Source organism: Octopus bimaculoides, chromosome 10 (assembly GCF_001194135.2).
Source record: "Octopus bimaculoides isolate UCB-OBI-ISO-001 chromosome 10, ASM119413v2, whole genome shotgun sequence".
NCBI lineage: Eukaryota > Metazoa > Mollusca > Cephalopoda > Octopoda > Octopodidae > Octopus > Octopus bimaculoides.
This window is the reverse complement of record NC_068990.1, coordinates 17,748,959-17,762,753: the sequence shown is the minus strand read 5'-3', so window position 1 is coordinate 17,762,753 and position 13,795 is coordinate 17,748,959. Positions and strand designations below refer to the sequence as shown.

Here is a 13,795-nt window from a genome sequence, read left to right as displayed (position 1 = left end):
CAGACTGAAACCTCCCGCTTACCAGTTCCAGTCAAACCCATTCCAGCATGGAAAGCAGACGTATGATGAAGATGTTGTTTGTTTTTTGAGTTTAAACTGAAGGATTACTCAATACATTTTAATAGAAAACAAAATTTTGCAAAGAAAAGGCTGACAGTAACTTTGGATCCTTCTGATTTGCTTTCATTAGTATGACAAGCAAGTTGAAGCTCCAAAATCACTGTTGACCCTTTCCTTGTAAGATAAGAAGCTTGCTTCCCAACCACATGGTTCCAGGTTCAGTCTCACTGCATGGCACCTTGGAAAGTGTCCTCTACTATAGCTTTGGGCCAGCCAAAGCCTTGTGAGTGGATTTGGTAGAAGGAAACTGAAAGAAGCCCATTGTAAATATATGCGTACGTATGTATGTGTCCCATCACTACTTAACTAATGTTGGTATGTTTACATCCCTGTAACTTAGTTTGGTAAAAGACACCGACAGAATAAGTATCAGATTTAAAAAAAAAAAGTCTAGGGTTGAGTTGTTCGACTAAAATTCAAGGTAGTGCACCAACATGGCCACATTCTAATGACTGAAACAAGTAAAAAAAAAAAAAAAAAAAAAAAAAAAAAAAAAAAGATATTAATGTATTCAGTTGTTTCACCTTAACCTAACTGTGACAACTAGTTTTTATTTACTCATTTCACAATTTCACACATGATTTGTCAAAGACTATATTATCCAATATATGCCAGGTTTCATTTTAATTATAAAAGCTTCAGAGTGTGGTTTGTCTGCTGTTTCTAACACACCAAAATGATAGTGTAAAATGTGATCCCATTGGACTGCAGAGAAGATGGAAGACTGCCTTGAAGGATTTAATTGAGCAAATCAACCCCAGCACTTTTTTTTGTTTTTATCATTAAAGGCGGATACTTATTTTACTGATTATTTTTGCTGAACTGCTGAGTTACAGGGACATAAATAAACCAGTACTGGTTGTCAAGCTGAATAAGGACAAACACAGACACATCCACATGGTGGACTTTCACACAGCTTCTGTCTACCAAAATCACTGACAGGGCATTGGTCGGCCAGAGGCTATAGGAAACACTTGCACAATGTGACACACATTTGGACTGAACCCGAAACCACGCGGTTGCAAAGCAAGCTTTTTTACCCTCACAGCCATAATTATCTAAATCGACCAGTTGGTATTCTAGAGACTGCACTGTTTCGCAACATTGATTTCTGACATTGTCACAAGTAGAAGGATGGGAGAGGATGCAGGCGATTTCCTCGAAGTGTATGCGTTACTTAATCCTTGGTGAACTTGGAAACCTCTACGTGGGTTGGTAACCCAGAAGAAATAGCAACCAAATTTACCTCAGATCACACCCTACCATATCAAGAAAAAGGTTAAGACACATTACATAATGTAGTTCTAAATATATATTTAAAAAAAAAAGTATAGTGGTTATAGATAAAGTGTCTTGGATCAATAGGTGTGATCGATAGCGACTTTACTTCGTTGAAGTATTTCGATGACATTCAGAGAAAATTCAAGCGAAAAAGCTAAATTCTACCCCGGAAATCATTTATCTGTTACCCACTTTACACCAAAAAAATCTGGGTTTAACCACCCTTTGTGTATTTAAAACTATACAATCCAATGTGTCCTCCGTTTAGGTTTAGCGACTACATACAGTTGCCCTTCGTTGGCAGATAAATTCTTCGTGTTTGTGGTGAATAAAAAAAAATTTCAGGAAACACGATTGGTAATTTTTATCGACTACGGATCATTTGAAAGATAAGATAGTCCCTGCGAAATTTAAATACGACAGGTTCTCTCAGTTATTGAACAGAAAACAAACAAAAATTTCAACGAAAGCAGGTCAACGAGGAGATACTACGTGGTCGCTCGACATGCTAGAAATTGCAGTCAAATCGCAGTCGATGAAGGTTACATTGGACGATGATGTCACGGTAGTGAAACATTGTCCCCTCAAAATCAACAGGATGGTTTCATCTGGAATACCTTTAACCACAGATTCGCTCGATCAGCGTTAACGTGGGTGTTAGACAACATCGTGTTGTCATGAATTATTTCGGAGTTTAAATATGCAATAATGGGGTAGCAAAAATAAAATAGGTCTGGGGTACGAATCAGATAAGTAATAATAACAATGGATTTAGAGTTTTAAACCCGAATTATAATCGTTCCAGATAATTGTTTTAAAACATAATATAATAGAGGGTAACGTTTGTGTGTGCATAAGTACTGAACATAAACCATTACAAAATTAAAGAATTTATTCAAACTAGACAAACAGTAATGAACATATTTAAATCACACAAATTTCAGATTATAATGTATTCGATAAGAGGCAGGAGGGGAGAGTTTGACACATGAAGCAGTCAGGTAGGGTATATATATAGAGAGATATAAAAATAGAGCTAGTTATATGTAAAGAAATATAGCCCAAAGAGGTGTGTATAGTTAGAAAAGGTGGACAGACAAGACAAGCATATATACACAGGTACATCTGGAAGTTTAGGCACATACGAGCACGGGCTCTCCGAATTCTAGTAACATTTTTCTCTCATACATTTTTATACACAAGTTGTTGAATCTGTACGTAAATAACGACCTCTAGTGCAAAACTAAAGCGACAAGATAGCATGCTAATCATCTAATTTACAAATAAATCATCAATTTTACATAAATGACTAACAGTTACACGTATAGTGTAAATGATAATTCATGAGTCTGATAATTAAGACGAATTAAAATGACTTAATTACCGTTTTGTAGGTAATTTTATAGAGGACAAAACACAATGCTTTAGAATTTTCGTAGACATTCAGGAGCTCCAGTATGTGATGTAGACATTCAGGAGCTCTCTATGTGATCCCTTCTGTTAGAACCGGAGGTCGTATGTGTGAGTGTGTAACATTAGAATTCAGGGAGTTTAATTAATGGTGGTTAGAATTGGCAAGACTCAATTAAATGAGGGTGGAAGCCTGTGAAAAGAAAGCTAACGTTTCAGGAAGGACTTCTTTCTATAGAAAAAGAAAATTCTAAAATGAAGGTACCTGGAATGCCAGGGTTTCTCTTTTCCATCAACGTAATTCAATTTAAATCTGTGGTTATTTCCAACGAACAGTGAAGCAATTAAAAGGAACTGGATTAATATAATCTAGACTCAAAGATGAGTGATATAACTTATATGTATATATTCAGTTATATTAAGACAAACAGGAAAAACAGAACTCAAAATATGAGTATATGTATATTTTTATTAATATTTAACGGAAGTAACAGAGTGACTCGAGATCCGAGAGTTTCGTGCGTTAACACTTATGAAACTAGTTTGATAAGTGCTAAACACACGAAACTCTTGGCCCTTGAGTCACTCAGTTGCTTCTGCTAAACATTAATTTATATATATATATATATATATATATATATATATATATATATATATATATATATATATATATATTACATATGTGTAATGACAGGTAAGCTAACGAAGGAGAGTATACGTGGTCATTTGAAGCTAGAAATTACAGCCAAATCTTTCACCGAATTAAAAAGAAAAAGAGATGTATTAGTTATTGTAGCTTTTGATAAGCTACTTGGAAAAAAAGAAACGTACAAAAATGACGATAAGCTGAAGACTGGACCCATTTTGGTAAAACAGACCTTATGGGACTGGTTTGGGCGGAGATGGGGGCGAAACCAGAACAAATGAGATAGAAAAAAAAAGGCAGAATAACGATGAAAACTAAAACAGGATGGAAAGATGGGTACTACTAAAGCAGCGCGGACCCGAACGCGCTAGCTAGTCATGAGTGGTCGACCCTAACCCTAAACACGTATTCATTTGCACACGCGGGTTAGGGATAGGGTTAGGGTTAGAGACATAGGGTTAGGGTTAGGATCGACCACTCAAGACTAGCTTGCGCGACTGCGCGTTCGGGTCCGCGCTGCTTTAGTAGTACCGAAAGATGAATTATATGAAATAATAGCATGACATACCTTATTGGAAGGAGTTTGTTTCAATATTAATCCTCTCCAGTAAAGTGTTGTTACATGATTAAATAATAACAACAGCTGCTGTTATTAACTGAAAACATCTCAGTGGGGCCATCTTGGACAATGACGTCACACGCTGCTGGCGTCAACGGGGCGGGGGGTAGACTTCCGGTTAGCTTGGCCACCGTTATTCTCTCCCTTCTCTTCATCAATCGCCTTAATTTTCTTTCTCTTACCACCACCATTACTAGGATTTCTTCTATATTCTCTTCTTCTCCTCCTTGTTTACCTCCCTCTTACTACGGCTACATGTATATTCTCTCCCTTTTCCTCATGTACTTCCGTAACCCTCTTCCTCCTACTACTTCATCCCTCTCTTTATCTAATTGTCTCTCTCTCTCTCTCTTTCTATCTCTTTATTTCTCTCTCTTTCGCTCTCTTTCCATCTCTCTAACCTGTGATTTCTTTGTTTTGATCTTGTTCTCCTATCATTGTTATTGTAATTATAATCTTTGTTTTTGTAACTGATTTTTAAAATTATTTTATACTGGGACCAAAAGGCAAGAGAGACAGACATGTATATATAGAGTCCCAAGGCATCGATCCTCAATTAAATACTTCTACTACTACTACCTACTTACTATCGATCCCCTCGCAGGATATAACCATAGGTAAACTCACAGAGCCACCCTCCAGTGGTTCTGACTATCAAAGAAACAGTCAGATCTCTCCCTCTCTCTTTCTCTCTTACAGTGATCATCTTCCAGTCCAGCAGCTTCTCTCTCCACTCTTAATAATTTAAATGACTCACTAATTGTTTTGATGTATCAATGGTTTTAATTACACCAGGTGAGTTGTCACAAACGTGGGACATCATTCCCGTAAATGTATAAATAATGTGTTTGTTTGCCTTTCTTAACGATATACAGTCGTTTCTTAAACTATTTCAGTTCTCAACGCTAATTCTTAAACATCATACCAACAAAAATTTAAATGTAGTCAATTTAAGTTTAAAAAGACATTATATAGACGATCAAAAATTGTTTTGAATTTCCGGAAAATTCTTCCAATAATTTTCTAATTTCCTTGTATCTCTTTTTCTGTTTAATATATTTTTTTAGATCTAAAAGCCAAAAAGTATAAAACTTCCTCAGTAGTCCCTTAAACTTTTTCATACAATACTTAAAACTTCCCCCAGTCAACAAACAGACTTCTAGTTAATTGCATAGCCAATTGAAGAAGTATATTTTAATTAACTGAAGTAGCATTATCATTTTTTTAAGAAACAGTTTTTTATATAATAAATAATTATTTTAATTTTTGTTAACTTCATAAGCCTTAACAGGAGGCACAACTTTGATTTAAATAACGAAATTAACAATCTAATTAATACTTTAAGATGATTTCTATACTGTTGTTATTCGGAAATATAGCTGTCTTTATGCCTTTTTCATTATTTGGCCCCAGATCTGTCCTGACTGAGCAAACATGATCAAAAACTTTGCAACCAGGAATTTAAATATTATCGAGTGTGCTACGCTTCGTTGCACACCAAACAAGTATCCTAACTTCATACGTATTAAGTCCATTCTGTAATTCAATCGTGCACCGTAATGGGGAAACTAATTTTCTGTTCCCTGTTATGAAATATTGGGATGTCTTCGTTTTTATGGTCCTTAACTGTTTTACAAAAACAAAACTTTGAAGTAACCTTTGTACACAAATCTCTTAAGAAATTGTGCCAATCGATGTATTTGAATCATATATACTTTTGAGAAAGTTCTCGACACCAACAGGCTTGAGACCGGCTTGGGTTCTCTGGTACAATTTTTTTGATTTCAAAGTGATTTAAATTAAACTGTCCATGAAAATTTCAGTTAATCTATGTTCCAAACACCAGCTTGATAATGACAAAGTTACTCTACTACTAAATTTTTCATAATTGTCAAAATTAGTTGAAACAAAAGCAGTTAATTTGAACAAAACCACTGGTAACGAAGGATTTAATGACAAATGCCAATGAGTTTTAAAAAAACCCCAGATTTTCCAAAATGATTTCCATTGTAGTTCCATCGGCAACAGTCTCAATGTTCTTTGTGATATTAGTTGACCATGCCCTCCTTCTACACTGTTCATGCGCACAACTGTGGTGCTCACCATTCAACCTAATCCAAGAGAATATAATTACAACTATAGGAGAATCCAAGTTGCCCACCCTCCCTAGGTCTGTTTTCTTATAACTTTCTTTTAAAAAATCATATTCTAATGGAAATTTTCCATATATATATTTTTTAGATGGATATCAGGGGGAAATTGTAAAGAAAATCTCTTTTGAGAAGTTTTGGATAATTCCAATTTTTTCTCAATTCTTAATGAGATTCTCCAGAGGTATATTTTATATGCTGTACATTACGATTATGAGAGGGGAAAAACATGTTTTTTTTTCCTTTTAGAGGATCATACTTTTAATGCATTATTATTTTTTGTTTTTATGAAATTTTCCAGAGATACGTTTTCAAAAGTGTAAATTATATTTCTTTAAAAAAAACAATCAAATCATACTCTACAACCTCAAAACGTATCACTCAAAAGTTTTGCTGTATCCACCCAAACTTATACTGCAATTATTTTATTTTTACATGTTGATCAGCTGAAGATTTTTCATATGATTTTTAAATGTGTTTTTATTATGTAACGATGTTCATTTGTCAAATAAACAAATCATTTTAACACTAATTTGTATGTTTTAAGGGACTATTTGAATAATATAAGCTCACTCAGTAAGGATTAACCTAGGATTTGGAAAGCTTAATATTATGAAGAATTGTTCATGATATTTTGATTCTCGTATTGTAGTTAACATTCTAGTTCAATGGCTTAGTTATGCTTGAAATAAATTTCATTTCATATGCTTTTATTTTAATACACCCAGCAGGCAATATTTATTCTAAGACAACCCTATTTTTAACTCTAATTTCAGGCAGAAATGCAAATGGATGATAAGTGCTGGACGTCACCTAACAATTCTATCTCTAAAGAAATTCTAAAATTTGGATCTGGTTTAGCAAGGCCTACTGATGGAAGTATTTGCATTGTTTCCATATCCCACATTGGTGGGGCTACTTTAAACAAAGATTCTCTTGGGTATGGCTTAGGAGAAAATGTTAAAATACAAATTGGAGAGGGAGATACCATTCTTGGAGAACTTATTGATGAATGTTTAGAATCTATGAAATTAGATGAATGTTGTGAAGCAACATTTCATATACTTTTAGAGTCATCAAAAGACTCTTGTGATCAATTTGAAAAATATAAATTCCAATTAGAATTGCATAAGTTTGAAAATCAAACAAATAGTTGGGAAATGACCACAGAGGAGAAACTGGCTGTTGCTATGCACCATCGGAAGAAAGGGTCTGAGCTTTTCAAGGCAGGTAATATAGAGTTTGCTTTTAAGCGTTATAGAAAAGCATTAAAATATGTAATAACTATAGACTCAGATGATGAAATGTCTGAAGATGTGAGAACTGAATACCAGAACTTGAAATCTACTCTGTATGTTAATATTTCTCTGTGTCAGAGTAAATATGAAAGCAATGATTTTGTGATTGCAAACTGTACCTCTGCCTTGGTTGTTGATAAAAATAATGTGAAAGCCCTTTATCATCGAGCACAAGCACAACTAAACACCAGGGACCTTGATCGAGCTTTGGCTGACATAAAAGCTGGTTTGGAACTTGAACCAAATAACCAAGTATTTCTTAAATTACAAAAAATAGTTAATTCCAAACTGAAAATACATACTGACCAAATGAAGAAGGCCATGACAAAAATGTTCTTGCAGAATTAGATCCTTGGGATCTTGTTTAAATAAACAACACTAAATTTCTCTCCCATCGAAACTTTTTTGTTATCCAACTATGGCAGTCAGAAGGCCAAAAGTTTAAATTGTTAAAAATAGTTATTAAAACTGGACTACTTTACCAAAGATTAATTGTTTTAATCTTTTTGTTACTGTATTTAAGCTGAACTACATTGCCTTTGGATCAATTAATTTTTTAAATAATGAAAAATTTAATAAAATAACTTAATTGTAATTAAGCTTGTGTTTGGAACAAATTAGCATTAAATTTGAAAGATTTTAATTTAGCTCACTTTAAAACAGGAAGTTTGTTTAAAAAGCCAGAGATTTAAGGCAGGTTGGTATCAAAAGGGTTAAACTATGATGGAGGTTGATGCAAATTTATCTTTGTTTCAAAATGAATCAATTTCATAAACCATATCTTGTTTTACTAAATCTCACCAAGCTTAAAAATTCTGCCTATTTTCTTCAATAAAATTAATTATTAATTACTAAATACTTAATTTGAGAGTTACTGGAGTACCTAACTCAACGCATTACATCTCCCTATCTGTCTTTCTCATGTAAATCTTCAACAGTCACTGTTTGTTAATTAGCTGCTGATTTAAATTTAAAAAATAATAATTTTTTTATCTAAATAAGCAGCTATTTTTCTTTTCATTATGTTTGTAACATTAGTGGGTTGGGTGAAGAGGCATTTTAAAAAATGCCTTTCAATGATAGAAAGCATTGAACTACAAGTTACTGAGGATATGGTTTTCATTGTTTCGAAAGAAATCTTCTTAGAGTTATTTCCCTTACTTTTTTCTTTTTTTCCAGTTTAAAAATATCTTCCAAGAGTTTTCAGCTTCGACTTGCTTAGTTGATCAAAATTTTTCAACTCACTATATTACGTATGTGAATTTGAGACCCTATCATACTTATACTTAAAATATAGGACGCTCCCTTGAGATAGTTTCCTCTAAACCATATTGTTTACAATTAATAGATACAAGTATTATATAGCACCTTGGGCAAGTTGTCTTCTATAACCGCAGACTGATCAAATCTTTGCAAACGCAAGTGATGAACAGAACTGAAAGAAGCTCGTCGTAAATATGTGTGTCTCCTTGTCTTGACATCACATTACAATTGTTAGCAAGTGTCACTATCATAGAAGTAGCATGTTTGTTTCCAGTCTTCCATGAAAATATATCTACCAAAGAAGAAATATTACTTGGCTTAAAAACCATTGAGGGTTAGTGAGAGGTGGGACATCTGGCCATAGAAAATCTGCCTCAGCGTATTCTGTCTGACCCATGCAAGCATGGAAAAGTGGATGTTAAAATGATGACTGATAGATACCATCATCACTTGATATCTGTTTCCCATGCTAGCATGGTCTGAACGATTTGACACAATCCCATGAACCACAGAGTTGCATCAAGCTCCAATGTCATCATTGGCATAGCTTCTATGACTGGACGCCCTTCCTAATTCTAACCACTTTACAGAGTGTAGTGGGTACTTTATTCATGCCATTGGTACTGGTGAGGTTGCCAAGTAGCTTGCAAGATAGCAAAAGAACAAAAAAAAATCCCTCAACTGAAGAGGGGGAGATGGCTTTATGCCAGATGTGGAGAGGTTGAAGTATGAGAGAAGCACAAGTACGTGTCTTGTTAGAGAGATATAGTTACTTCACATTATAAAAGAGTTGCTGGGGAGGAGATAAAAGATGGGTTGCCAGAGCAAACTTTTCTGGTACATGAAGGTAAGCATAAGAAAGGATTCAAACAGTGAATGAGAGAGGAATAATATGGTGGTAGGAGTGAGTGATGAACAAGGATGGAGGTACAGTTGATGGGAAACACCAGTATGGAGAGAGGGTAAAAGAGATAGAAATGGCTTAGGAAGGAAGACAGAGCAGAAAGCGGTGATAATATGCAAGCTGTAGGAGCAGTGGGGAAGTAGATGTAGAGATACATAAGGTTGGCCATAGTGAGGGAGGTGTGATGGCAGATATGAGAGGGCATTGAGAATGATAGCAGATATGAAAGGTGTTAAGGTGGAGTATGGCAGAGGAGAGGAAGAGATAACTGAAGGCACAGAAAGGAGTTAATTGGTGAATATAATGCAAGAGGAAAATGGATGATAAGAATGAGGGATAGACATGGTGCTGGGAAAGGAAGGAAAGAAAGGTAAGGTGCATAATATATGCTGATTCTCTTCTCAAGTGATTACAGCAGATGAGTAGTGTCAGAGATAGAGGAGGGATGGAACTTGGTGGGGTATTAGAGGAATAAGATGTGGGGAATGCTTGCAGGGTAGAATTTGTGTAGGGGCAGGGCCCACATCTACAAGCATAACCAAAATGCCCTTAGGACATCATTTATACTGCGATGGGCAGGTCTTCTTGACTACAGCAAATTATTATCTTTGTCCTTTGTCATCTTCTCCATGAGTCTCACAGTATCTTGAGATCAACCTTCACTACTTCATCCCATGTCTTCCTGGGTTTCCCTCTTTCACAAGTAAAAAGCACCATCCGAAAGTGGCCGATGCCAGTAACCCCTGACTGGCTCTCATGCCAGTGGCATGTAAAAAGCACTATCCAAACGTTATTGATACCAGTACCCACTGACTGGCCCCCATGCTGGTGGCACATAAAAAGCACTATCCAAGCGTGATCAATGCCAGGCTCACCTGACTGGCTCCTGTGCCAGTGGTGCATAAAAAGTACCCACTACACTCTTGGAGTGGTTGGTGTTAGGAAGGGTATCCAGCCATAGAAACATTGCCAGATCAAATTGGAGCCTGGTGCAACTGCTGGCTCTCCAGACCTCAGTCAAACGGTCCAACCCATGCCAGCATGGAAAACGGACGTTAAACAATGATGATGATGATGATGACAACGACAAGTGCCATCCACTCTAAGAGACTGGCACTTCTTTATGCAGCTGTCCTCATCCATATGCATCATATCACCAAACCAGGGTAGACTTCTGTCTTGCACACAACATCTGATTCCTCTTATACTAAATTTTTCTCTCAATATATTAGTTCTTTGTTATACATGCAAACTGACATTACCCATCCAATGGAGCATATTAGCTTCATCCCTTTCTAATCTTCACAAGTCCCCTGCACCCATGGCCCATGTTTCACTACCATGTAGAATAGCTGTTTGTACACAAGCATCATGCAATCTGCCTTTCATTCTGAGTATAAGATATTTTGTTGCCAACGAAAATAATAAACTCTCTCTGAACTTTCTTCATCCTATTCTTATTCTCACAACTATTTTCAGAACATCTTTGTCCACAATTAATTAGATCACTGGTCACCTAGGTAATCTACTACCTCTAGGGAATCACCAGTTCATTCAAGAAAATTTATTTCCAATGAGTCCTTAATGTTTATTGCTCCTCAATAAATAAGATAAATATATAAATATTTAATAAAACAAACATCTTTTACCACTACTACTACTACAGACAAAATAATACACAGAATTAACTCCACCAAGGTCGAGTTTGCCATTCATTCTTTCAGGGGTCGATAAATTAAGTACTAGTTGCATACTGGGGTCAATCTAATCAATTGGGCCCCTCCCCCAAAATTTCAGGCCTTGTGCCAAGTGTAGAAAAGAATACACAGAATTAACTCCCCTGAAATTCTAGCTTATATCAAAGTTAAACTAAATAACACAACATAATGTGACTGGTGCTCTACCATGTCTGTCACATGACTGCTGCTAAGAATAAATATAAAACATATATACAGAAATATCATTTTTAATTGCTTATTCATTTGTGTAAAATATATAAATTGATAGTTGTAACTCTGGCATTAGTAAGAGTTCTGATCAGTTGTTCAGTTGGCACAGCAAGGCAACACCTCTGCAGATCCAATGATTCTGGGGTTTGGTTGTTGGCAGCATCATGGCTATGACAAAGTTGGTCGAATGGCCAGTAGTCGAAAGTGTTCCTCGACGCTCACTTGTCTTGTAAACTGGACACTTGTAGCAATATTTTTCGGGCACCATATCTTTCTTAAGTGGTTTCAACCATATCTAAAAATAATAATAATAATAATAATATTTCAAGATTGAAGTTACTCTTTGTGAAGGTAAAGAAACAAGAAGAAGAGCACAACTGTTATTGGTAATAAATAGAGATTGACTCTGTTTATTAAAATGAAAATGAAACAAATGAACAATATTTCGACACTCTGTGTGTCTTTTACAAGTTCAAAATATAAAATGAAATCAAATTCAAAAATAGGAAATGCTGAAACATTCAAAATTAAACTGGAATAACTGCATTTATTTCCAAGTCATACAACTTCATTTTGTCCACCTTGATAAAAAAAAAATATTGGATATTTGTTGCCTAGTCAAAGGAAACTGAGACTAAAATTAATACCTTTTGGTTTATATTGTCAAAACAATAATGAGAAAGTCAATAAAACTCTGCCAATTTCCAACAACTAATGTTCCAGTAGTTGTATTAAGTGAATGCCCACTCTTTGAATTCTAGTATATGACACAGACACTTGTATTCTTAATGTAAATCCTTTGGCAGAATAGGTAAGATACAGAATGTGACAAGGTTGGCCCTTTTATTTACAAGTACAGACCATTCTGAAGGACTTTTATATAGTTTTTATCAACCCATTTCACTATAAAGCTGGTGTTTAAAATATAAATCAACCATTCTGTTAACATATTTCTGTTGAAACAGACTACTTTTGTTTCAATTAATTTTTAAAATAATGAAATTATTAAGCTGATGTTTGAAACATGATATGGAATTTTGATGGAAGATTTTAATTTAGACCACTTTAAAACAGGAAATTTGTATCATAGAACCAGGGATGGTCTCAGGTGGGTTAGTATCAAAAGGGTTAAAAGGATGTTTTGTTTCTAAACATGACTACATGGTTTGAAAAGTTATAATCTAACAGAATGTAATTTCAATTATTCTATCATTGAAGTTGAATTTAAAATCAATAACTTACAACTGGAACAGTATCATATAAGACTTTTGGAAAAGATTCTGCAAGTTTTTTGTCTTGTCTGTCCCATCGTGCACCATCAAGGTAAAGTCCATGCACAAAAATGCCTGTGAATAAAGAAAATCAAATAATGCATTACAAAATGTGCAGTAGTAAATTTCCCAGATTTCATCACTCTCATCCTTGTTGTAACCATGACCACCACATCACAACTACTACCACCATTATTACCACAACCACCACTACAACCAGTAGATATATATCAACTGGAAAATTTATGTAAAAATAATAAAAATCCAAGGAATTTCATTACCATCCTCCGGTGGTTGGGGATACTCTTTGTCTTCTAACACTTCATAGTCAAACACCAATAAATCAATTGGTATAGTGTACTTCCTAGCATAGTTTTGCTGGGCACCAGTCAGAAAAGCTTGTGTGAAATAAAAACCAGATAACCAAAATACAGAGGGAGGACCATCTTCATACCATTCCTAAAATAAGAGTAAAAAAGAAAGTTCATAGATTTATGAGAGTTTGGAAATTTAAAAAAAAATTGTATGTTATTTTAACTAGACATAGGCACAAGTATGGCTGTGTGGTAAGAAGCTTACTTCCCAACCACATGGTCCCAGGTTCAGTCCAACTGTGTAGCACCTTGGACAAGTATCCTTTATAGCCTTGGGCTAACCAAAGCAATGTGAGTAGATTTGGTAGATGCAAACTGAAAGAAGCCCATTGTATATATGTGTGAGTGTATGTGTGTGCTTTGGTTGGCCTGAGGTGATAGTAGAAGACACTTACCCAAAGTGCCACATAGTGGAACTGAAACCAGAATCATGCGTTTGAGAAGCAAGCTTCTTACCACACAGCCACTCATGCACCTATATACATATATATATATATATATATATATATA

At 35.1% G+C, this 13,795-nt stretch overlaps 3 protein-coding genes across 7 annotated transcripts in view; 1 reads left to right on the top strand and 2 right to left on the bottom strand.

Annotated features, from left to right (window-relative positions):
* The window catches only part of LOC106883985 (golgin subfamily A member 1), a 74,896-nt gene extending 70,716 nt beyond the window's left edge, over window positions 1–4,180 (bottom strand). For 3 of the 5 annotated variants that reach the window (XM_052971065.1, XM_052971067.1, XM_052971066.1), the window contains exon 1: window positions 4,026–4,180. The gene's annotated coding sequence lies outside the window, so the exon portion shown is untranslated. The remainder of the gene's footprint in view (window positions 1–4,025) is intronic. The other 2 variants (XM_014935145.2, XM_014935146.2) reach the window with 1 other exon arrangement.
* A 106-nt stretch (window positions 4,181–4,286) lies between these two features.
* On the top strand, window positions 4,287–8,387 carry LOC106883987 (uncharacterized). Its single transcript, XM_014935148.2, has 2 exons — window positions 4,287–4,871; window positions 7,003–8,387. Exon 2 carries the CDS (start codon window positions 7,009–7,011, stop codon window positions 7,870–7,872), a length of 864 nt encoding a protein of 287 aa, XP_014790634.1. The 5' UTR covers window positions 4,287–4,871; window positions 7,003–7,008; the 3' UTR covers window positions 7,873–8,387.
* Window positions 8,388–11,641: 3,254 nt separating this feature from the next.
* The window catches only part of LOC106883981 (dynein axonemal heavy chain 7), a 137,291-nt gene continuing 135,137 nt past the window's right edge, over window positions 11,642–13,795 (bottom strand). Inside the window, exons 69-71 of the mRNA XM_052971243.1 lie at window positions 13,193–13,370; window positions 12,883–12,986; window positions 11,642–11,935 (exon numbers count right to left, since the gene is read on the bottom strand). Of these exons, the coding sequence (XP_052827203.1) occupies window positions 11,729–11,935; window positions 12,883–12,986; window positions 13,193–13,370 (489 nt within the window). The 3' untranslated portion in view covers window positions 11,642–11,728. The remainder of the gene's footprint in view (window positions 11,936–12,882; window positions 12,987–13,192; window positions 13,371–13,795) is intronic.

Coding starts and splice junctions, on each gene's coding strand:
- LOC106883987 (XM_014935148.2), top strand. CDS start 7,009: ATGCAAATGGATGATAAGTGCTGGACGTCACCTAACAATTCTATCTCT.